Raw genomic sequence first — 26,609 nt, 5'->3', positions numbered from 1 at the left:
GAACTGAATTAAGAGAATGGCAGTTCTGATTTAGCTGTCCCAGGTGAGAAGCAAAGGCTCTCCTTTCATAACCTTTATTCTGTGAAGTATTTATCCTATGAAGTCAAACTTTTTACACTAGGAATGGTATACATTACAAATAGCTGAAGTAACTTGTGGGACAGAAAAGCTGCCTAAAGTTATGAGTATTTCTGTGGGACAGAAAAGCTGCCTAAAGTTATGAGTATTTCTTTGTATGTAAACTGTGGGCCACTATGTTTTCAGATTGGCTCTCAGGCAACAAAGCACAGAAAACTTTTCCCCTAAGAGAAACCTCTTCTGAACTCTCATGCTAACATGAATGAAGCTATTGTCCAGAAACTCGGTATGGTAGGGAAGGCTGAAGTGACCTTAAAGAAGCAGACACAAATATTGGGTCAAATACAGCGACAATTTCCATTACATAGCGGTATTTAATTAAAGCAACATTTCCCACTCTCTGCACCAGGAAAATGGGCCTATCTTTGTTAAATGTGACCCAGGTACTATACTCACTTTAAGTCAAAAAGCCTCAAGCACTGCAAGACACCGGGCTACAAACGGCACCATTTCCAACTGCTTCCCACAGCAGCTGCCCAATCCTTGACTTGCTGATCTCCATCATCACTTAGCAATCCAAGGCAGGAACGTATGACATGATTATGGATCTCACTCTTTGTTTTCATCCTTATATCCATTCCTCAACTGTTTCAGCTGCTACAGATAAGGATCTTTTAGTTGGCCTGCTTCACACTCACATTAGCCTCAGTGCTATGGGATGGAAAGACATTAAATGGTTTATTTAAAGACAGATAATATCCTATGGGGAAAAGGGGGTCTCCGTATCTCATTAATTTTGCTATGATATCTGCCTTATCATAATTTTCCAACCCCCTCACCAGGATAAATTACTTCTGATGTTATCTTTTGTGGTTCCTAGCTGCTATTCAAAGCCACTGGAAGATATGAGGGAAAAAAACCTTTGAAATGCTTAAATATGCAGTAAGACACTTGCTATGTATTGAGTAGGGATGCCTGTAGCTTTTACAATTAATTTGTTCATTACCATAATACATACTATTAAAAACACATGGAAGAAACCAAGAGAACAAGAAACCAAAATGTGATTAATATCAGCTGTTTATTAAACCACATACAGTCTTGCTTCCAGGAAGTAAAACTACCCACATGATCAGCAAATTTTCCCACATAAAAAAAGTAATTCTTCCATAATAGACTGAGAACAGTACTATCAACAGTCCTCAGTTAATTATTTGACAAATGCATTGATGTGTTCTTTCACAGTCCTATACTTCCTGTTTCTTTCATTTCAAAAAATAAGTTGTAGCACTAATAAGCCTGCTTACTAAATAAAAGAAATACCTTAGGACACTAAGTGATTTTAGAACAACTTGGTAGTATGTTCACATAGCAAATAAGTGACCCGGTTTACGTAACAACTAAAGAAGAGGTTGCTACTGTTGTATCCTAAGGCTGCAACACATGTGTAGGAGTGCTAGTGCACCTGCACAGCCATCACTTGGCAGGCATTCATCAAGCTGCATGCAACATTATGTTGTAAAGCAAAACACATAATATTTACTTCTCGAAACACTTCTAGGCCCCATGGATGCCCTGGATGCATTCTTAGGGGGGAAAAAAATAGAGGTCTGGAGCCCAATGCTCTACTTAGGTGTAGCCCATCTGCCCCAAGAAAAATAGAAGTAAACTGAGATGCTAAATAGCATCCTGAGAAGTCAGAAAATGCAATACAGAACAAGCTCAATCCCTTTGATAAATCAGTGCTTTGTTACAGACACAGCAAACCATAAAAGCTATTGTGTGAAAGTGTCATTAATATGTTCTCAAAATTCCAAATACTTCACGGCTTCAAAAAGGCTGGAGTGGAGACTATCCCTAACATATTTAGATGTAGTCAACCTACAATATCATGTATCAGTTCACCAACCTCAGGTTACTTATGAGAAATTATTTTTAATAATGTATACAAATTAAAGTCTATGTGTCACAAATGAGTCTACGAGGGATACGCCATGTATTCTATTAAGTAAAGTTAAAGAAATGTAAAAAAAATGTCTTTCCCAATTTAAAACTCTGAGGAAAACAAGTCTAGAGCCAATATGGTATCCTTCAAAAATATTCAAGTACTTACTGACTTCATTAGAGATTGTGTAAGACAGACAGATGTTACACAACATCCTTGGAAAATGCTAGGTTGAAAAAGACTGAGCCAATCTTCCAAACTAGGAAGGTCTTTTCTTTTATAGCAGTGTACACCAATTAACATTGCTTTTTTGTCTTGGCAGAAACAGGCAAAATTATTATCCTACAGCTTTCTATAGTTTGTTTTGCTTTAGTAATCTGGAAAATTAGATAAATTTAAATAAGGTTGTTCTGAGAGAGAAAACCTAGCCTGAATTCGAGGCACGATGTAGAATCTATTATATACCTTGTACAAATCACTATCATAATGCAAGTCAAGACCCATGGTGAAAGGTACTTCCGTATATCTTTCATGCTGGCAAGTTTGTTTCTGAGTACACAGATTTCCACTGGCTCATATCAGGAAGCTTCTCAGCCTGCTGCTTTAATCAAGTTCCAGAAACTATTGACCATTATAGCAATGTGGACAAGTGTTTGGCCATGATAGTGGCTTATATATGATACATAACAGGGCAAATGCAAGCCATTTTACATTAACCCATATCTGCCCAACTATAGAAAAAGTTAAGCAGATGTGGCTTCATGCTGAATGATATTATAGCAGCTGAAGGTGGATAGTTAAGTCACACGAGAAGGCAAGAGAGCATACATTCAGTGATATGCTCCATTTTTCAAATTATATTGTGAGTTGAGATTAATACAGGTTGGCACATTTTCCATCATATCTGAAAACAACAGTCATTTAAAATGAACCTCTGAGAATGAAAGAATAAAAAGCCTTTTTAGGTGATTAAACATTTCCTGGCATCTGTATCCTTGAGTCAGGTGCGATATATACTCTCTACAGTTCTACCTTTAAAGAGAAAATTATTAAACAGATAAATGTCAGAGCATATTAAACCAGTGGAATGATTCACTGCATATGAAATATTTCTATCATAAATTGCACAGATTCCACTTACTAGTTACACTTAAAAATGGGAAAAGAAAAAATAGAGAACAAACTATAATGCAAAAAGAGACAGGAAGGAAGGAAGGAAGGAAGGAAGGAAGGAAGGAAATTGGCTTATAGCCTATTTATCTACATAATATACCAACAGACATGAAAAATTGATCAGAGTGTCTATTCCATTTAAAATATATGAGATTCACTCAACATTTCTCACTCAACAGGAGTCCCGCAAACTTAATTACTGAAACAAATCCTTGATTGAAAGCAGTATCCGTATAAAACTGTTGGCTGGTATCCTGCATTAACCAGCCAATTAGCTTTCATTCATAATAAATTAGGTACACTGAATCAAGCTAAGAATGTGAGGATATACTGATTATATATTGGAAACAGATGGCTGAGTGAATGACACTAAGAGTGAAATACACTGCTTTCTTTCTCACTCTACCATTGACATCACTTGTGATAGCAAGAGAATCCAGAAAGCAATGTGAATTGTGTTTGTTTTTTCTGTGTACAACAATAGAGGAGTTTCCAGCAAGCAAAAGATTTTCAGCCTTCAAGGTTTCCACTGTTTTCCTGCTGGGTTTTTTGTTTGTTTGTTTTCTTAAGATCAACAACTGCACACTTGTTAACCTGATTCTCAGTCCCAATAAACATCTTTGCTAGATGATTAGAGCCATGAATTATGCAGAGTGCAGTAGGTCTCTACCACAAATAGAAGAACCATATTTAACCTGTAATGTGGTTAGCGTAAAAACTCAAATTCATCTTTAAAAATCCAGCCAGGATGATCTATAGAAATATTACACATTTTTTTTAAACATAATGATAGATCTAGTTGGTCCATATGCACTGGAGGTACTGTGAAACAGATGGAGGGAATGCCCTATATTCTGTGAAAGCATCTTACATGGAAGAGAATGAGAAAACTCTTCACATGCGCTTATCAGAACTATATACAGTAGTACAAACCTCTGTCGTCTTCGTTAGACTCTTTAAAAACAATATTTCAAGAGATCAAAGGCCTTACTTGAGGCAATGAACAAAATTTAATATATAAAACATTCTGTACAGAATTCCTTAGCCTGTAGGTAAGCCTGAAATAAAGTTCCTTGAAAGGTGAAGAATTAACTATATTTTCCAATTGGTTATCATTGCATCAATTATTAATGATGCAACCCCCACATAATAAAGCAGTATTTTTCATTATTAGTTTACATAGTGTTAACTTTAATGATAGAAATTGAAGTGTTGTAAGAAAGAAGAATATTTGTAACATTCAGAAAAACTGAATCTAATCTATTTTAAGTATGACAGTAAGAGTCCACTCTACATAAGAAAAAAAAACTTGTTAAGGAAAGGAACAGAGTTATTTGTATATTCATTTTTTGTAGTTTTTTTTAAAGTAAGGTATAGAAAGAAATTAAATTCCACAGGTGACCCACAGGGAGAGGTCCCCAATTTTTCACTAGACTTTCTAGCCTTGCTGTAATTTGAGGTAACTAGAAATCCAGTCTGCTGCTGGTTGGTAGGAGGTAAGCACCTCAATCTAGAAGCCAAGGAATCCCCACCAAACTTCCTTATGTAAGATACAGGTGAGGAATGTTCTGGCTTCAGACTGTGTTTGATGAAGAAACTCAGAACCCATTATCTGAGAATGGCCATATGCCCCCTCCCTATTTCTTTCTTGGCCAAAAAAAACAGCTGGTAAGAAGGACTTTAGCCACTCAATAGCTGAAAGCATCTTCCCACTCTCTTCCCTGCAGATTAAGGGAAACTCCCAGGCTGATCTCAGAGCCTTCAATTTGATCTGGAGTTCTGGAAGGGATCCAGAAATTGTTGCAACCTTCACAACTTCAGATTTGGAACAGAGATATGTCTCCCAACAATGCTGGTCAGAAAACAGCATCAAACATACCAAAGCATGTAATGTGAGAGGAATAAATGGCTAAAACCTGTTTTAAATTCTTTCAAATTATTCTAAGTGTTCAAATTACTTCCCTAAAATAGTTTTACCTGATAGCTTCTTAAGGCTAACTGTAAAGAACTCCAATCTGAAGTATAAAAATACCAGTTTCATTTTGTCTGACAAACAAAACATCTGCTTGTGGGCTTTTTATACATATAAACCAAAAAATTTCACATGTGTAGCGATTATTTAACATTCCAACAACTATTGGTAAGGTTTTCTGACAAAATAAAATTATCCAATTTTTGATACTTGTGCATGTTTATAAGACAAATTCCATTCCTAGTCACTGGCAGAAAGACTTGCTGTGCCACAGACGTTCCTTGCTTTAACGTTTGCCCATAACTATCATGTTGTCAGTCCACATTGTCCTTCTCTGTGTTGGTGAGCTTCCAGTGGTGCTCCCAAAGTGGCATTCCAGTGGTATTCAAGGAAGGCCTCCTGTGGTTCTGAAGACAGTATGCAGCCACAAGGACAATCTGATCCTTCATGAATTTGACCCCTGTTAAAGGCTGTAAAAAGTAAGTGGCTATAAACTGAACCCCAACTGGCCCAGAGGATGAAATACACTTTCCCATTCCTTGCAGAGAAAAAAAAAAAAACCTTTAATGCTGGAGGAAAACCACAACAGGAACAGCTGTCCCTATTTCTAGCTCCACAGCAGGTGAACAATACATGTGCAAGTGTGTCAGGATCTGCCTAATGGCAAGGTGAGATGGGTACGCTGCAGAGCAATGTTCAGTGGCTGGCAGGATTAAGGCAGTGAATAAAGCCCCTAAGAACTTTTCCAGCCCTTTTTTTTCCCCTTGAAGGAGTGAAATGGGTGCCTTAAGTAGCTACAAAGCTTAATAAACCTACTCTATTGGTTCAATTTATATCCCTCCTTTTCTCCAGGAGCTCAGGGAGGCTTACATGGGGAGATCTCTCAATTTATGCTGACAAGGACAACTCAGCGAGCTAGGCTGGACGAGCCAGGCTGTGTGTGATTGGCCCCAAATCACCAATATGTTTCCGTGGCTCAGGATGGACCTAAATCTACCCATCTTGGTCCAACACCTTTACCCCAACATCCTACTATATCATACACCAAATGCAAAAAATGTCCCCCCAGTTTTTGGCCCTCTTTATTGGGGACCAAAAACTGAGGGTCTGCTGGGCTGCACGGTATGCACCTCTGGTTCGGCTGCTTATACAACTCTGGCCCTTACCATTATATAACAAGTGTCACACAAACATTAATTGCCTGGCCAAGATAAGCTTTGTTCTCTCCAAATCTCACATTACATTTCAATCACAACACCCTATTCTTAATAGCAATGGGTTTTCATGACCACCACCACCTTTTTATTCAAGTCATGAATGCAGCGCATGTGGATTCAGGAACTAAAATTAAATACTGTACACAATTCTATTTCTACTAGCACATGGGGGAATTTTAGACAAGGAAATGGCTACATTTAGAAACAGTAATGAAATATTGCTATTTAACCAATGGAAGTATTTGGTGAAAAGTAGGATATGCCTAAAGTTTTATTCATCACAGAGTGTTAATATTTATTTGAGCTTTTAGAGTCTTTTCCTAATTTCTATCACCAAGGTATGATAAAGTCAGCTCAATAAAATATTTGTATACCTTATAAGCTTTGTTCATAAACCACACCTCTGATAGAAAAGTCTAAAGCAAAAAGGAATTATTGAAAAGGCAGACAGTAAATTGCAATAGTGTCTTTTAATATTACAGTAATGCTTGGCACTGTTCTCATATATGAAATGTTACTTCTTAGAAAGAACTGCATTAAGGACCATGGTAGATGTTGGCTGAATATGAACAACCTTAAAGTGGCTTACATAGAGCAAAGTAGTACATCATCTTCTCTGCTGAGCTCCTGTAACTGCCTCTTGTTTCTCCGGTTATGCACAAGGTTCCCTTTTCATGGTAAATATTCAGTTTTATCACATGGATATCCTGTCTTACCACAAGGCACACTGTGACACTACTATCATCTTACCTTCATCATGACCTTGCAGAATACTTGATGCTTGTTTCACCCAAAGCATTCCATGGCTGAATTTGAATCTAGGCTTTCCTCATCCAGATCTATTATTCCACTTCGTTGCACTACACTGCCTGTCAAATACACACGTGGTGCATTTTGCTGAAACCACTGTTTTGTCCCACTGAAGTTCTTCAGAGGTCACAGAATTGTTAGGCGACAGATGTCAAACAAAGGAACAGCCACCTTTTTAGGTGGCAGGCACTATAATGCGATGCTGTGCAATGTCACTGTCATGAGTAAGGATGGCGAGCAGGGGGCTCCCACCCAGACTGTCAAGCGCATGCGTAGCACTGAGGAACTGTTCAGCCATTCAAAGAGACACAGATCGGGACCGCCTTAACCTTTGGGGTTTATATGGCTGGGTTTTCCCACGCTTCCTCAGTTTGTTAGGATTCTTGTTAAGTACTACTAATAAATATTAGAGACCAAGTCATTGTCTCAGTGTATTTCCTGGTAATCAGGACAGTCACAGATGCCAAAAATTAAAACAAAACTTTTTAATAAATAATAAAATGAAGTGAAAACACAAAGATCTTATAGGAGTTGGCCATTAGTAATTCTAAGAATATTTTGGGGGTCAGTGAGTGCCATCTAGTGGTGCTACAGATGTCATATGGCCAGGCCCTACAGTAGCCAAAAGGCACATATAGTTTAGTTATAGAGTCACTGGCTTATATCCAGTCATTATCTTCCCCTGATAAACAGTATTTATCAGCAGAATGGATTCTGCACTGGACTCCAGAACAAACAGAACAGCTTTTCACCACTGGAGACAAAGGAAGACCGCAGCAAGGCAGAGAAGAGGGAGAAAGCTCTGTTGTACAAGATGAGGCCCCTCTTGCCATCTTAGACGTGACATCATAATACACAGCAACGAGCCTTTATATAATGTACCATCACAGTGAGTGATATTCTAGGGTGGCAGAAGGAATTTCTGGAGAAACAGTGAAGTAGATGGTACTACCGTGCACAGTATATCAACTGGAAGCATCTGATGCTGCAACACACTAGAAACTAAAGGCCACAACTCTGGCTGCTAAGCTTATCAGTGCTTGTAAGATTATGAATGCTTTCCTTGAATGCAAGCCCAGATAAATCACATTATGACCACGCATGACACTTTCTTTGGATAAGACCAAGTACCCACTCTAGCAATAAGACTCTTGACTTCACAGGGTACCCCTAACTCTCTCAGGAAAGAAAACATGCAAAGAAAAATATATTGATTTACATCTGTTTCACTAATGTACAATTATGGGACTTCAGCTCATCATCTTAACCAAAGGATAAAATATGGTTTTATCCTGAAACTCCTAATGCCAGGGTAGAAATATCATTTTATAAGTATTTATGCTACAGTTTAAATGTATCTTTAAACAGGAACTTATTTCTTATGATGATAGCATGAACTTCCCATACCTGAATCATCCAAGAATCCCAGTTCTACAGCAGAACTCTTGCACAAAGAGTTAAATCTTAAACAAAACTTCTGGTATTATGCCAATACATCATAATGCAGTATTAAATGAAGGAGCAGTTTTCATAGTATGATTTTCACAGTCCTTGCAGGTATACATATCTTCTGTCACACTTTGTACTTTTAAATAATGACTGAATAACTCAGTTAAATTCATCTGGGGGGAGATGGGCGCTGACAAAATTTGACAAATAAATAAATAAAATACATTATGACCAAATAAAAATATATTAAGATCCCTAATTGAACAGGTAGCCCATCTGTTTGTCTTTGAAAAAACTTTTCAGTAGGCACCATGTCCAAAGTTGTATTTTTTACAGCCCTTCTTTTCATTCTTCAGACCTTGGAGTAACTACAGAAAAGCCAGCAACTTCAGGTAGAATCTAGCCAAGTTCAAGCACTTCAAATCTTTCTCTTCAATCAGTGGAAGCATTTTAAAGTCTACTAATCTCAATTGAAGAGATTTAAATACACCTGTGATTAGAATGTGTTTTCAGTACAAAGCTATACTGTGTGAGAGGGAAGGGAAGGTGACAGACTACATGGGTTCAAGTTCCTTCTCTACCACCAGACATATTGGTCACCAATGTTAGACTGCAAGGTGTGCATAGAAAACAATTACACAGGGATCCAAAAGAACAACTGTAACGTATTTCTTGATACTGAAAGTTAACTATGAAATACAAGCATAAGTCAATTTACAAGAGATAAAAAATGTGGCCAGTCATATTGTTATTTTCCATGAGATCAATACTAAAGTGGGAACCCCTGCAAAAAGGAGAAGGGAGGAGGATGAGTAAACCTGGAGTCCCTCCAAATGAAACTATACTGACTGTTTGCAAAGGAGTTGTAGCCCAAAACACAGAGTTCTGTCCAACAATTTCTTAATTATGAAGATTAAATCCTTCATATTCCAATATTCTGATAAAATATGACTAGATCCTAATATAACTGCTATTATAAGGGTCAAACTACATATCTCTGGAAATCAAAAGCAACCTTGCTGTAATGATCTCTATACTGCCTATTTAAATTCTCCTAAGTTCTTGAGCTATCAACCATGAGCAATGTCATTTTTTTTTTAATTTCATAATTTCCTGTTCCTTCATTTCATTCACCACAACCACAACTGATTTCAACATTTCATAAGTTCCAGCTAATATGTACAATATCAGCTAAAAGGGAAGGGGCATGTGAGGTCTAATTCCATAAGTGTTCCTTCTATTTCAAATAAGTGAGCTAGCCTGGCAATCTGGGAAGGAAGGCAGAGAGACTAAGACTAAGCAGACTCAGGCAGAACAGAAAGAAGGGATAAGTACTCTTTTGTTTGATTGTAATCCCTTTAAATTGTAATGGAAAGGAAATCAGGGATTGGCAAATGTTTCTTCCAAGTGGCATGTTATGGGGGGACAGAAAGCTTTGGTTCCTGCAAACACAGATCCTTTCTAAGCCATCCATGGAAAAGTCCTTTAATGATATTGTAGCTCTAAGAGAAACAAGGGCTGCAGATATATTGAGAGGTCAGATTTCAGGGCAATAATAATTATACCTAGCTTATTTAGCTCTTTCATATCATATATTAAACATATTTAAAAATTAAGAGACAAAAACTGAACTGATATAATGGGACTGATTTCTAAAGTTATGATTGAATAAATAAATGTGACATGTACTCAATCACATTTATAAAGCCACCCAACTCCATAAAGACTCTGGGCAGTACAGAACATTAAAAACAGCTAGAACCAAAAGAAAAAAAGAACAATGCATATCCAGAAGAAAAATCATTCAAACTAACATAAAATCCAAGGCCTGGGGACAAAGCCAGGTTTTCAAAGACTTTTTAAATATGACTGAGGGAGGCATACAGACCTCGGCGGGGGGGGGGGGGGGGGGATGGTGTTCTAGAGGATGGGCACTGTCTTTCCTGAAATAAAATAATTCCACAGACATATATAAAGTAGGTTCAAACATTATACTAAATCATAATGTGGTTCGTTTCATTTGGGCTGTGTTACATGAAACCAGTCAACTGAATAAACCATAATCAAGCACAATGTGTAGCCCCTCCCTTTTGTGTTGTGTGATGCCAGTTATAGTCTTTTCAGGGATCCTTAATTGTTGAGGAAGGGGCAGGAGGCTCATTTGAATGCTTGAGAACATATCCTCATGTTCTTACAATACAACTGCTATCCAAAAAACTGCCATCCAAAAATTGTGGTCAAGACCAATGACAAAATACCAACTAACCAGAATGTAAACTATCCCCTTCTCTAGCCAGCCAGGAGGTTCCCAGCTTATCTCTCCTTTCTGTCTGAGCTGATGGCACACTTCCAAAGGCATGAGTTGTCGTTACTCACCATTTTATTTTCTAAGTATAATAAATAAATTGATACTGGCACTTTGTTTGCAGATGGCAGGGTCCCATTTATTGGTGCTATTTAAGCAAAAGAATCTTAGTAGGTTAGCAAGACTTCTGTGTGCAAAAGGAGGCACCTGTGGTTACATTAGCTCACAGAGGTCTTGTGATAATGACCCCAGGTCTAAATTTCCCTCAATATAAATTGGTTGGAAAATTAATAACATTGCACTCCCTCTTGAACAAAGCAATAAAAGCTTTAACAGGGCACTATTCAGTTTCAAATGTGACCTGTACAATTTGGGTATATCTCTACCACTGAGCTTAATGTAAACCCTGAGTAAAGTATACATCCAGCAAAGGTGTGCCCTACATGGTACACCAGAGCCAATCTGTGTATTCAGATACAGTGGAGGACAAAGTCCAAGATACATAACTCCGTGTTTTTTCCTCTTTTCATGATTCTTTTTGCACCTGCCTGTTCTTCCTGAAGTGGCAAAGATGAAGGGATGCTACATCAGTGCTTGTCAATGTTATAAACATTCTTTTATGAGCAAACCAAATCGTACATATATTAGCACCCTTTACTAATATAACACCATTGTTGCTTTATAAAACAGAAGTACTGTATATATTTGAATCTTACTCTTTAAAAAAACAGATTTTTTTTCTATTGCTTTAAAATTTCCCTGAATTTTACATCTCTGTTTGGGCACTGCTGCAAGCTGAATCATTTTGATTCTTCACAAAAGGAGCATGAATGAGCCACTATTCTAGACATTAGACTAGAAATTAAAGCCAACCACCTAGTACTGCTGAGAACACCATTTGAAGCCACTAAGTGCAACCAACAAGCTAGGCTCATGGACTCACCAGAGTATCCTGGGCTTGTTCAAGGTATTTCCATTTGCATAACATTGTTGATATGAGTCTACAGAACAAACATAACTAACTTTTCCTCAGTGTGTAGACAATGACTGCTGCTTATGCGTACCTAACAGAATAAAGGTTACATTGTTTGATCTGAGAGTTTATATATCCAAAGAAGCTTCCACATCTCTAATTTTGCCTATTTTACAGCAAAACAAATAGATTTAACTGTAAGTACGCCAATATCATTAGGTAATTTGGGAGCAATACTTCTAAGTCCAAGGCAACCTAGCAACAATATAAATAGAATATTAAATTGCTTAAATTACGTCTCTTTAAAACAAAACAAAGTAAATCACCAGGATTTCAATACTAAGGAATGAAGCTAAGGCCATGTGACTTAATGGTCAAACCAAAACCATCATAATCAAGTACCTTCACAATACATAAATAAATCCTATTATGAAGCTGAAGTTACAGAGTTTCAAGGAACTCTGAAAAGTATGCAAGATGGGAGCTATGTGGGCAAAGCCCTGAACTCTCAAAAAGTATGTTCAACTAATCTTACTGCTAAGTGAATAACATTCATGCTTCCTCCCAGTCCAACCACTTAGTCCCAGTATACACTGTGATTTCAGAGTAATAATCTAATACCTCACTGGCTAGAAATCATTTAATGGGCATAACTTGGTCAGATGTTGGGTAAATCTAAAGACCCACTGTGAAACAAAAAGACAGATCAAGTATGCATCAAGTATAATGCAAAATACAATTGAGATTACACAAAATAAATACCAAGTTTAAGCTATTTTTAAAAAAACAGTCTGGGTTTCTTTTCTGCAATATATACTATTTTCATTCCTTAGCAATGTGCTAAGCAGTTTCTGATCAAACTTAAAGGAGATTTAGTCATTTTATTGAAAATTTCCATTTGTGTAAGGAAGAAAAAAAAGCATTTACAATAAAAGAATAAAACATTAAAAATTAATAAATGTCATTTCTCATTAAGACTGAAAGTAGAGAAAAAAAACATTAAGTTATGGTTGCAGCAGTTTCTGATACTCATTAACAGAGTTAGACAAGAATTCCCTAAACTATTATAGTCTATAAAAGATTATTTGGCACTCAGGCATGAAAGTGTTCCAGCTCTTCAGTTTGATTCCCTGAAATTGATAAGCACTGCCTAAAACTGCTGACTAATCTGAAAAAAGGCAGTTGATAAATATCATAAAACTGGGAGAGATAAAATCTGTTTATTAGCAACTTCAGTATAAATTCATTTCGCTCTCTAATATAACCCTATAGACTAAGGGCCTAGGATAAAGCAATCCAAGCATGTATGCATGTACGTGTGTATGGCTACCCAACTCATGTGATTGTGATGTATACCAGTAAAACCAAAGGAAAACCCAAATTATAATTAAAACCAATAATATCAACAAGAACACAGCAAACACTGACATATAAATAGCATATCATCAGGGCCCATCAAACACATATTCCACCTCCCAAGACAGGCTCCTCTATCATCCTGGTCTAACACCTGGGAAAGAAACCAAGTTTTTAAAGCCTTTCTAAAGGCTAACATGCTGCCTCATCATGGTGGTGGTGACGGCATTCCTGGAGGAATGAGTGAAGAACAATGGGAGTGCGTGCCCAGAGTATATATTCCCAGCAGGGTCACCCAAGGCATACAGGCCATCCCAGCTGCCCAGCTAAAGCAAGCAGACACCTATATTGGGCAGCAGTGACATAGGAAGATGCCAGAGGCAGATGATCACTCTAGTAACAATGAAAAGGCATCAATTCATTTTGATGAATTGGTAAAGATGAGATGAGAATGGTAAACCATTCCTGTATTTTTACCAAGAAAACAACATGGATAGAAAATATAAAATGATTGACAATATAGTGCTGGACGATGGGCCCCTCAGGTCAGATGGCATTAAACATGCTATTGAGGAAGAGCTGAGGATCTTTCAGGGTATTAATTGTGTTTATGACGTGGCTAGATTAAAGCCTTCAGGACGTTTAGTTCCTGATGTTGCCATACAGGAAAAGAAAATCTGAAGCTGCAAAGACAGAATTACAGTAGGAACATGGAACATAAGAAACATGAAGCAAGGAAAGCTCAACACAATGGAAGATGAAATGAAACAACTACAAATTGACATCTTAGGCATCAGCAAATTGAGATAGATTGGGATTGGACATTTTCAGTCAGAAGATCACACTGTTTATTACTCAGGACATGAAAAACAAAGAAGGATCGGCATTGCTTTCATAGTTAGGAAGAGTACAGCAAGAAGGGTACTTGGCCACAACGCTATCAATGACCAAATAATATCAATTAGACTTCGTTGACAACCCTTTAATATGACGACCATTCAAGTTTATGCTCCAACCACTGATGCAGAAGAAGAGGAGGTTGATGAGTTTTAGGATCAAGTTCAATTTGAAATCGACAGAACATGCAAGCAAGATGTGCTGCTTGTGACTGGAGACTGGAATGCCAAAGTTGGAAACATGAAAGGGGAAAATGTAATGGATTGTACAGCTTAGGAAACTGAAATGAAGCAGGAGGCCGACTTAATTTCTGCCACTCCAATGATTTCTTCGTAGCTAACACTGTCTTCAACCAAGCAATGCCTCTATACATGGACATCACCAGATGGAATATATAGAAATCAAACCAACTATATTAGTACTAAGAGGAGGAGGACAAGCTCAATTATAGCATAAAAAATATGGCCAGGTGCTGACTGTGGAACAGATCACAAGTTGCACATCTGTAAGCTCCAAATCAAGCTAAAGAAGAAGGTGAGCCAATTTCCACAATATGAACATATACCCCCCATTTTCGAGGAGAGCATCAGGAATCACTTTGAAATCCTGAACCTCATTGATAGAGAACCAGAGGAATTATGGAATTAACTTAAAGAAGTTATTAAGAGTGAATTGAAAAGAGACTGCCAAAAATGAAGAAAGAGGAGAAGGCAAACTGGACATCAGAACAAACCATGGGAATTGTCAAGAAGCCAAAAATCTCAGAAAGTAACTTAATAAAGAGTTTCAGAGAGCTGTTACAAGAGACAAGAAGCAGTTTAACAATAACATCTGTAAAGAGGATGGATGGAAACAGACATGGAAAAACAAGGAATTTCTTTCTAAAGATCTCTGAACTCAGAAGGAGGTTCCAACCTCTATGGTATGCTCCAATTAGAGGTTGGAACCTCTAATTGGAGCATACCAATTAGGACTCCAACGGACAGATACTAACCAATTCAAAGGAGATCAAACAGAGATCTTTCATTTGTGTATATAGTATACTGAAATGGAGTATAATGAAATACAGTACAGCAGAGATGTCAACGTCCAAGATACCTTAGGAGATATTCCTCAACTTCCAAGAACCTCTAGTACTAGAAGATGAAGTTAGATCAGCACTCCGGTCATTACCAAGTCAGTAGGCTACAGGAACTGCTGGACTACCCACAGAAATACGGCAAGCAACAGAAGAAGAAGAAGTAAAGGTTCTAACCAAGCTATGCCAGCAAATTTGGAGAACAACAGAGTAGCCAACTAATTGGAAGAGGCCAATCTACATTCCAATACCAAAAAAAAAAAGGAGACCCAGAATGTGCAAACTATTGCACAATATCCTTAATTTCACATGCTAGCAAAATAACACTTAGGATCATCCAATGTAGATTAAAGCCCTACATGGAAAAAGAGATGCTAGATGTTCAAGCTGACCTTAGAAAAGGCCAAGGATCATGAGACATTATTGTTGATGCACACTGGATAATTGAGAAAGCCAAAGAATATTAAAACGTCAGCGTGTGCTTCATTGATTATGTTGTTGTTTATTTGTTTAGTCGCTTCCGACTCTTCATGACTTCATGGACCAGCCCATGCCAAAGCTTCCTGTCGGTCGTCAACACCCCCAGCTCCCCCAGGGGACGAGTCCGTCACCTCTAGAATATCATCCATCCACCTTGCCCTTGGTCGGCCCCTCTTCCTTTTGCCCTCCACTCTCCCTAGCATCAGCATCTTCTCCAGGGTGTCCTGTCTTCTCATTATGTGGCCAAAGTATTTCAGTTTTGCCTTTAATATCATTCCCTCAAGAGAGCAGTCTGGCTTTATTTCCTGGAGGATGGACTGGTTTGATCTTCTTGCAGTCCAAGGCACTCTCAGAATTTTCCTCCAACACCACAGTTCAAAAGCATCGATCTTCCTTCTCTCAGCCTTCCTTATGGTCCAGCTCTCGCAGCCATATGTTACTATGGGGAACACCATTGCTTTAACTATGCGGACCTTTGTTGTCAGTGTGATGTCTCTGCTCTTAACTATTTTATCGAGATTTGTCATTGCTCTTCTCCCAAGGATTAAGCGTCTTCTGATTTCCTGACTGCAGTCAGCATCTGCAGTAATCCTTGCACCTAGAAATACAAAGTCTTTCACTGCTTCTACATTTTCTCCCTCTATCATTGATTATAGAAAGGCCTTTAATTGTGTTGATCACATCAAGCTTAGAAAGTGCTCAGAAAAATTGGAATCCCAGAACATCTCATTGTTCTCATGAGAAACTTACAGGTCAGGAAGCCACAGTCTGGACAGAACATGTTGAAAGAGACTGGCTCTAGGTTGGCAAAGGAGTGACACAAGGCTGTATATTCACCCCTTATTTATTCAACCTATATACCAAATATACATTAAGAGAAGCTGGATTGGAAGAAGATGAGTGTGGTTTTAAAACTGGAGGAAGAAATGTAAGTAACCTGCACTATGATGATGACACTACCCTGATAACAAAAAATGCAAAGGATCTGCAAGCCCTAGTAATAAAAACTAAGGAGCACAGTGAAAAATTGGAACTAAAATTAAATATAAAGAAGACCAAACTAATGAGAGTAGGTAGAACAGCCAGCCTTAGAACTGACAATGAAGATATAGAAATGATGGATAACTTCTGCCTTTTAGGATCAATCATCAACAGTAAAGGATCAAGCAGTCAAGAAATACGCCACAGACTAGCACTTGGTAGAACAGCTGTGAAGACCTTGGAAAAGCTATTTAAATGCTGCGATGTGTCTATACCTACAAATATCAGAATCATGCAGGCCATGATATTCCCTGTGACACTCTATGGAACCAAAAGTTAGGTTTTGAAGAAGTAAGATAGGAAAAGTATTGATACTTTTAAATGTTGGTGTTGGAGAAGACTCCTGAGAATACTGTGGACAGTGAAAAAAACCAAACGAGTGGATCATCGAACAAATCAACTCAGAGTTCTCACTCGAGGCACAAACGACCAGGCTCAAATTATCCTACTTCAGACAAATTTTGCAAAGACCTAGCTCTCTAGAGAAGATAAAGATAGGCAGTCTCACAGATACCTGGTCCTGTGGCATGTAAAGCTCTTCAGGTGATAACCAGCATCTCAAATTGCACCCAGAAGTCTACTGGGAACTGATGCAGCTGGCAAAACCAAGGTGTGCCCATTCCTACATGCACCATTGCATTCTAGACTAACTACAGCTTCTGGATGGTCTTCAAGGGCAGCTCCATGTGGAACATATTGCAACAGTCCAGCCAGAGGTGACTAAGGCATGCATAGGCATGACCAGGAGTAGGGCCTCCCAATCCAGAAACTGCAATTGGCACACAAGCTGGAGTTGTAGAAAAGGCTCTCCTGGCCACGGCTGCCACCTGCTCCTCAAGCAAAAGCTGTGAATCCAAGAGAACCCCCAAACTGCACATAAGTTATGAGTGGGGAGTACAACCCCTCTAAATAGCCAGTGGTGGAAAATCTCCAGTTCAGGGATCAGAGGGGCCCTAAACCCACAGCCACCTGGTCTTGCTAGGGTACAGCCTGTTCTTCCCTGTCCTCTTCAGCCTCCAGACCCTGGAACAGAACTTTGACAGCATCACTTGGTCAGCTCAGAATGGAGACATACAACTGAATATCATCAGTGTATTGATGATACTTCACCCCATGCAGCTCATGGCATGACATATCACCCAAGCATCCTATTCAGAACCTCTATTCAGAGTGAAAAAGCCAAAGATAAGCCTTTAGGGAATGTCTGTAAAACCTCTCTAAAGCAAACAAACACACTCTTTCACTCCGTGTTTGATACTTATTCCAGTTCTCCTGACATTATTAAAAAAAAAAATCTCCTGCTCAGAAGCTCATATATATCCAAGAACATTTTAATACAGTATAAGCCCTAACAATCCATCTTATTGGAGGTGAACAGTGTTCCAGCCATTACTACATTAATACTCCTAGTTAGGTTGGAGGCAGAGAAACTGTTACAATGAATGCCTCTCAACTCTCCAATGAATTCCACTATTCTCCTCCAAAACGAAGCCAGGAGAAATACAAGTGTATATATAAAAAGATATAGTAAAAGGAAGCAAACGGCAGTGCTTATTTTCATTTATTTTCACAGCATACAAAGTATTTATATTCTTTTGGTGGAAAAGAGGGAATGCATATTTAGTTTTGTCTAATTCCCAGTAATTTCTCTGTCATGCCTTCACATAATTTGTATTAAAATACATGTCACTAATTTCATAGTCACTTTGTTCTCCTGCTTGATCTGCAAAATAAGCTGTCAAGATTTATGTTAAACTGTGCAGCGTAAGGCCAAAAGGATTGTTTATAAAGAATGAGAAACTTTGGTTTCCAAAATATCAAAGTTCCTAATAACAAACAGACATAAATATTACTGGTTTACATGGGATAAAAGGCTGCTAGGGTTTTGCCAAGATATATGGTATAATTCAAAACAGAAATACTTAATGATATGTATACAGTGAAAAACAAAACTGAAAATAAGAAGCCACTAAAATGGTCTTACTGAGGTGGGATGCGGTAGGCAGAGTTATGACCAAGATCGAAAGGTCTGAACAGATCAGCAGACACCCTAGATGGTGAAGAGCTGACTTCCTACCTGATTATATCTTCCAACATCCCCTACATTCTCCAAAGCTGGATTCTTGGATGTGGCAAAAAAAATACTCCATAGCTGGCCCTTTGGATACCAGCTTATGAGACTTCGTGAGGACTGAGCCCATCAAAATACTTCCAATTTACAAGACCAGCGTGTGATCATTCCTATTATTTAAATCTCCTCCAACAGAAAAATTAAGCTCATTTTAGAAAGATTAAAACTGTAGTCATTTATGAGTTTTCAAACCCAGTGCATAGTTCTCTTGTCTCTAAATATATCTTGCCCTTAAACCAGGCATTTGCTGAACAGTGATAATGCAAGTAATGATAGAAATGGAGACAGTGATCAAATGAAACTGATGCTTGCATTCAAACTTAACAAATGTAAAGAAAAGGCCAAAGACATGATGAAAAGTTGTTATATACTTATGTAAGTTCTCCCAAGTTGTCTATATTTTAAATCTGTGGAATCATCCTCTCACATGTCCAGAGCAGTTTTTAAACTAATTGTATGGTATGAAATACTACTCCTAGAATCTTGCCTTGTTAGCTGCAGCAGTTCACAGAAATTTATAACACTGCAATTCATAACCACATCTAAAGGCCAAAATATGGAGGAAAGAGAAGAAAAGCAAGGAGGATTTTGCAGCCCAGTAGTAGTACTACAGCACACAGGGCCAACATCAACCTCCCTCTTATCTTAACATGCATCTAAGGCAGCCATCCCACTCGACACCATCCAGACATGCTAATATGTACTGCTCCTTCTTTGCTCAACTGCCCTACACACAGCTTTAGCCTCTTTTCCACCTCCACCAAATGGAAAACAGCTCTGTCTGAATTAGCCAAATAACAGAAGGACTCATTTGACAGAAGATCTCAAAATAAGCAAGGAAATGATGTAGCCACAGATAGATTTTATCTAAACCTCTCCTGGGAGAGATGTAATTTTCATTACTTAAATTGCCATTAGGAAAATTTTATTTAACTACTCTTTCAGAAAAAATACACATGTCATCCCTTCTCAGAGGTATAGATTTTTTTTAAAAAAATACTTTTTTAGATTAATTTTCATATAAAATTGAATGATTTTGATCATATTCTGTAATACCAAAGCAGATATTTACTTCTTAAGTCTTTAGGAGGAAAATCAGCTCCAGTTCAATTAATTATTGATAAACAAAGGATATTATTTGCCATAGAGAACCATTACACTCACAAAATTGGTTTCCAAACTGTACTAATCAACTTGTTTATTCTGATTAGCTTTTCTTCAAAAACAGCTTCAATAATTCAGAATTATTTAACACATATTTCAGAATTTATCAAAATGTTTATACAATTTTTAGAAAACATTAAAAATCCATTTCTAAAAATATTTTTAAAATCATTTTTTCTCTGTCCTGAGTAGCAAAATACAGTAACAGAGTTCAATTTTCTCTAGGAAAATTTGATTTGTTAATCTTCTACCCAGGGCACTTTTGCATTTACAAATTTCAAAGGTGCTATCACAGGAATAAGCAACATGCACAATGCCTTCCCAATGTTGGGGACTAGGATTCCCATGATGCACTGCCTTGGGTCATCCTGGTTATGTTGGTGGGCTTGTAGTCCAAAACATCTAGAAAACACCAGTTTGCCTACTCTAGTCTTAAAGCACTGTGGAAAATGTTATAGCTCTTTAGATACATTTGACACACGATCTCTCAATTTCTCTTTCAGTCCTTATTCCTCTATCAGCAATACAGAAATGATAACAACACTGACCTTACCAAACTGCTGTAAAGGTTACAGAGATGATATAACTGAAATGCTTTGGACACTGTAAAGTGCCGGATAAATGTTCGATATGCTTAGTTTTATAAGTCAACTATCTCTTCCAAGTGCTATTTCAAGTAGTATCACCTCATACTGACCTCATATTACCATCTCACACTAACCTCACTATGGCTGCAAGTCTATGTATATTTCCAAGAAGGAAACATTCTGGACAGTTCAACAAGGAAAAACCTGTCAGTAACTCTTACATTATGACAGTAATGAAAACCAGTAGTTTTTCAGCTACAAGCAAAGTTGGAGAATTTGACTGAGAAGAATATGATGGCTGGATTTTTCATTGACAATCTTCAATGCATTCAATTTAATCTTCCCTCTTTTATCAAGCCACATACCTTTTTTGCCATTCTTTAATTTTCTCATTAACAGTGCCACATAATCACCACAGAATTTCTTTTGGCTTGTGCAATTTAAATTAGTGATGTGATTTCAATAAGTAGGATTTTCATTTGAAAATATTTACTTTTGCCATATCTCTTGGAGCTTCCTAAATACAGCAACAAATGCCACAGTTTAGGGGAAAAATTACACTGAAGAATTTGGATTCTGAGTTGCCATTTTATAAATAGAAGGATTCCTTACATTCACAAATGGCTCTGTTAGAGCACAAAGTCCTTTTCCGAAGATTCTCTAAGAATACAGGAAGAATGTTCACAAAGTAAAATAGGCCACTCTTCCCATTAACTGAGTTTTGTTTATGATAATTTAGATTCTGAGCCAAGACATCCATAACGTTCCTTCTAACTAAATACACTAATCACCTATAATGGCTATAATTCCCTTCCCCAGTGTGTATGCTATTAGTTAAATATATGTAATAAACAATGCATAACATAAATCAAATCACCTACATTTTAAACTACTGCTTCCTTAACAGTTGCATGTGCACACACTCCCAAATTGGCCAGTGGTATCAATAAAATAATTCATGCAAAAATAACTTATATATTGAAAATAAGGCATTTGAAAATTCACCCATAAGTGTATTTCAATTGTATATCTTCGAATGGGGTAGCCAATTGCCAGAGCAATTTAGCCAATTGCCAGAGCAAGCCTATTATGTAATTAAATGAAGTATTTCCTTTACTGGTTATCCAAGTTCAGAATGCTCTAGGACCCTCCAGATATCTTGAAGACCAAGTTTGCTGTGAATTACGGGAATTAAAGCCCAAACTACCAAAGGACCACCAGGTTGTCAAACACTGTTCCAGAAAAAGGAATGCATTACTGAAATATTAAAAAGTCTTGGACAAGGAACATTATGAGATGCGAAGTTAGAGCATTTGTTGTCGTCAGTTCCCTTCATCAGAACACAGCCGTAGAACTCAGATTCAAATTAATTGATCACAGCTGTTGACCAAATTGGCCTAGACTTCTGCAAATTCTCCAGCACATCTGGAGGTCTCAGAAAAAGACCAAGTCTAATTCAAAGAAGTTAATGCAGCACTATTAGTAGCAGGCAAAGGAGGAAGTATAAAGACAGTAAATTCCTGAGTGATTTCAAGAGGAAAACCTTGCAACAGCTTGCTTTCCATGCTGGACATTTGCATCGCTTATATTTCAACAATAGCTAATGAAGCACAGAGTCCAGCTGAGTTATTTTCTGTGTTTGGGATCAGCCGTCTCAAGAGTTTAAAGGCCATATTTACAAACTTAATATTTACAATCCAAATGTTCAAAATGACTGAACTGCCAAAGTGCTTGACAACAGAGAAGTGAATAGAATGCCTAACTGCATGCTTTCATTAGAAGGTTTGTGTGGAAGAACCTTCCTCTTGGAGATCATTTTACTTATTAATTTTATTAAATTTATATCCCACCTTTCATTCAAGAGCACAAGGTGCACAGAGTGTGTGCACATACACACACACAATTTTTTCTTACCACAGCAACAACTCTAAACTGAGAAAAAGTAACAACCAGTGAGTTTCCATGGTTGGAGATGGATCAGAACTTCAATCTCCCTGCTCTTAATCCAACAGCATGACCACACTGGCTCTCTGATGGATCATGAATATCAGTACTAAGAATAGGGTGCAAAGCATAGCACTAGGATGGTGCTTCAAATTAATTCATACCAATATTGACAAACGGTTCCAAAGAGACTGTATATTATCCCCTTCTTGGAGATGGGAATAAGAGGTAGGAGGTTATTTAAGGCAGCAAAGGAACTATTTGAACTGGGAACATTCCAGTTCTCACAAAGTGGCACCCATTTCTCTACTTTCTGAACACGTAAGGCAAGAAGAATAATCTCCTTTATTAGCATGATAAGGTTCAACAATATATTGCTAGCTATAAGCTATAAGGGACAGTAATGTAATGCTCTTTCCTTTTCAATCTCTCTCTGAAATCAGAGTTCAAATCTCCTGGCTCAGATTTCAAAACTGTTAAATATAGGTTTTTGTGGTGTGGTGGCTATGTCCCCAGCAGAGGTTCATACCAACAATGTTTATCAAGTCAATAATCAGATCAGACAACAACAGGACTTTTAAAAAATCTTGTAGGTATCACATAGCATTTTTTTCAGCTGCTACCATCAGCTGCTCCCTGATAGGATGAAATTACCAGACCAAATGCTGTTTCATCCACCTAGCTAATACAAATGGTTTCCATGGTAAAACACTAACTTATACAATTAACATTCAAAAACACTAATAAGCTATAAACAGGAAGAATATTACTAAGAGATATTAATAGCACATTAACACTCAATAGCCATCCCAGGGAAAGGATACTTTATCATGTTACAGGCATAAGGAAAGAGGCCAAGGGACAGCCCATATTTCAAATGCAGAAATTTCCAGTTTCAATCTGTAGCATCTCCAGGCAAAAGAAAATGAAGTAGCTGTGCAAGTCTTCTGTCCAAATCCTTGGAGAGCTGCTAAGTTTTGGCATATATCATACTGGAGTAGATGAATTAACAGTCTGATGTGTGGCAAGGCAGTTTGTGTATTCATATTCAAAGCATATGCTTCACCTTTGTTGAGTACATATTATGACTCATATTACTATTAATAATGCAATTTACAGAAACAAATTTCTTTTCCATCCCAAGATTTAAAATACTTCATTGCAAACAACCGACATTGCTTTGAAATACATCCATCAAATGTTTGTTTTCTCTTACACTATGCCACAGAACAAACAAACTAAATCAATGGCCAAAGGTCCAGCTGAAAATAAAACGGATGCCGATTAGTAAGGGAGGGAAAAGGTAGAAGGGAGTATTAAAGGAAACCCAATGGAGAGTGAAACCACTTTTCAAAACACCCACAGAGAGACAGCAGCTCCCGAGAAGAAAAATGTTCTCTATAAAAATAAACCACAAAGATTCTTTTCATGAAAAATTAAAGAGTTCTCTATATGCAGATTACATGACATTTAATTTTAGGAAACTCTGCTGAAATGAAACTCTTCTGTGCATGATTCACAGTTCATGAGATAAATGATTAAACAATACACATCCTTTTAGATAATTTAATATTCTTCTTTTAGCATGCTTAATTCCTTCTTGAGGTATGGTTTATACATTGCCTAGGTTTAATTATTAAAGCAGAAATAGAAACCATTGTGAAACCATTTGTTTCTTACCTTGGCATTGAAATCCTTGTTTTCCAAACCCCCTGCAAGAGGAAAAAAGAGAAAAAGTAAAGGACTTAGAAATACATTTTGATATTAAATTAATACCAAACCATAATATGTTTAAACTTATTATCAAAGCAAAAGGAAGCTGTTAAGACCTCTTATTTTCAACTAAGAAAAATATTCTTTTTCAGATTACTATATCTAATTTTGAAGAAAACATGTAAATACTGCACAATGATACAACATATCTATGTTATATGGTACATTTAACAATGTGACAAATAATGCAAGTTGATGCATATTTGACAGGTACCAGTAACTTAACATTTTCTCTACTAATTTCTATTTTCTGAAATTCTGCCACAGGAGAAAAAATATGAAAAAATGGGTTATAATTTATTCAAATGAAGGCCATATTTCCTTGGACGGTGTCTCTTGATCTTTTTTTTTTTAAACAAGTAACATTATTTTGACAGCATAATGATTCATATTGCTCTGTTAGGATTCCTTGTGATGGTATGATATTTATTTGTTTATTTTTATCCAGGCTTTATTTTTTTTTTAATAAATAACTCAAGGCAGCCAACATACCTCATACTCCTTCCTCCTCCTATTCTCCCCACAACAACCACCCTGTGAGGTGGGTTGAGCTGAGAGTGAGTGACTGGCCCAAGGTCACCCAGCCGGCTTTCGTGCCTAAGGCAAGACTAGAACTCTCAGTTTCCTGGTTTATAGCCCAGCACCTTGACCACTAGACCATTAAACTATTAAATTATCTTTACAGCTTTTAAAGACCAAAGTACACTACTATCATATATGGCTATTGAATGATAATGCATCTAATTCAGGCTTTGCCAACCTGGCATTCTCTAGATAAATTAGACTCCAATTCCTATAGCATTTGGCCCTTGTTCAGAATTATCAGACTATAGGACAATACATATGGAAGATAGAGGACAGCCTTCTAATTGTTGGGCCTGAATATGATATCCACAAGAAAAATAAAGCCATGTTATCTATTTATTGGAAGTATTCCTTATGTTTTCTCCCTCCTCAAGGGGTCCGTCTACAGACTTTCTTTTTCATACCAAACCTTCTATCCTTTATATTCAAGAATACAAAAAGCACTCTTCTAGACACTCACATTTGATTGGTGGTTGCCTTTGTAAGAATTTGCCATATCATATATTTCTAAGAAAATTATAATCTGAGGTAAATATACTACATAAGCAGGCTGTCGGGAAGAGAATCAAGTATACACTGTGTGTGAACATTCTTTTTTTAATTTAGAAAATATGTATTTCTGTCAGGAACACACAATATAATAGAGAGTCATACGCATATATTTCCTTCATCTCCTCTCTTCTCTGGAATTGTTTAGTTTTCCAGGTGTTTCTATAAGGCTGATGTCAATAACGAATTTCTTTGAGGACATCAGTTTTCACCCTGAGAGGAGACGTTGGTTACAAGTTCCTTATTTACACGAAACTCTGAAGGCAAGATCAATGAACAATGACCAAATGTTTATGTGAACTCCACCTTACACTAAGTACTGAAGACTACATGACATATATCCCCAGGGTCACTGATGAGCGGGCAGCCTCACAAAATGACTACGTAAGTAAATAAATGTTGTCCTTATCCTGTCTCAAAAACAATACTGCATTATAGCCCAATGACAGTTACACTTAAATATCTGAGGTGTGTGCTCCACAATTACTTAGGAGCCACTCTTTGCTCCTAAGCATAATAGAGAAAGTCTTTTATCACATGGATAGTTTCTCTGTCTAGTAGAGAAAGAATTTTATCACATGGAGCTAAAACATACTTGACTCAAAGCTTTTTATAAGCACAGGATATCAGGAACTGGGTTTCTGCATCTCATTATAAACTTTGGGCCACGTCAGATATGTGGATATATATCCATGTCGTCAGAAGAGGGCATGGTAGGGCATGGTAGTGAAACTTTCTTAGTTCCACATTCCCAAACCATACATATGAAGAAGTTCTGCATACAGTGGCACAGAGAAAAACTGCCCTATATCAATCCCAAAGTTCAAATCCTGGGTCTCTTCCTCCTGTCTTTTTAAGCCAAACAACTTTGGCTATTCATTTCTCAGTCTTGGAGTTCTCTGACACCTATCCCTTGATTACCAAATTTCTATCTCTGACATGAAAATCAGTGTTCCTTACTTTACAAGCCTCAACCCTGACAATGTTATGGAAATAAAGAGATGAGGAGTGGTAACCAACTTCATTGGCATCTGTCATGTTCACTGTTTCAATGTGCACTGTACATCGTAACCTTTCACATGCCATGGTGCTGACGCGCGTT

The 26,609-nt window shown here is 37.4% G+C and overlaps 1 protein-coding gene across 1 annotated transcript in view; it reads right to left on the bottom strand.

Moving 5' to 3' along the window:
• The window catches only part of PRKCA (protein kinase C alpha), a 219,713-nt gene that overhangs the window by 184,070 nt on the left and 9,034 nt on the right, over positions 1 to 26,609 (bottom strand). The window contains exon 2 of the mRNA XM_063293481.1: positions 24,281 to 24,312. Within this exon, the coding sequence (XP_063149551.1) occupies positions 24,281 to 24,312 (32 nt within the window). The remainder of the gene's footprint in view (positions 1 to 24,280; positions 24,313 to 26,609) is intronic.

Source organism: Candoia aspera, chromosome 2 (genome assembly GCF_035149785.1).
Source record: "Candoia aspera isolate rCanAsp1 chromosome 2, rCanAsp1.hap2, whole genome shotgun sequence".
Lineage (NCBI taxonomy): Eukaryota > Metazoa > Chordata > Lepidosauria > Squamata > Boidae > Candoia > Candoia aspera.
The sequence above is the reverse complement of the archived record's forward strand: the minus strand, read 5'-3'. Positions and strand labels throughout refer to the sequence as shown.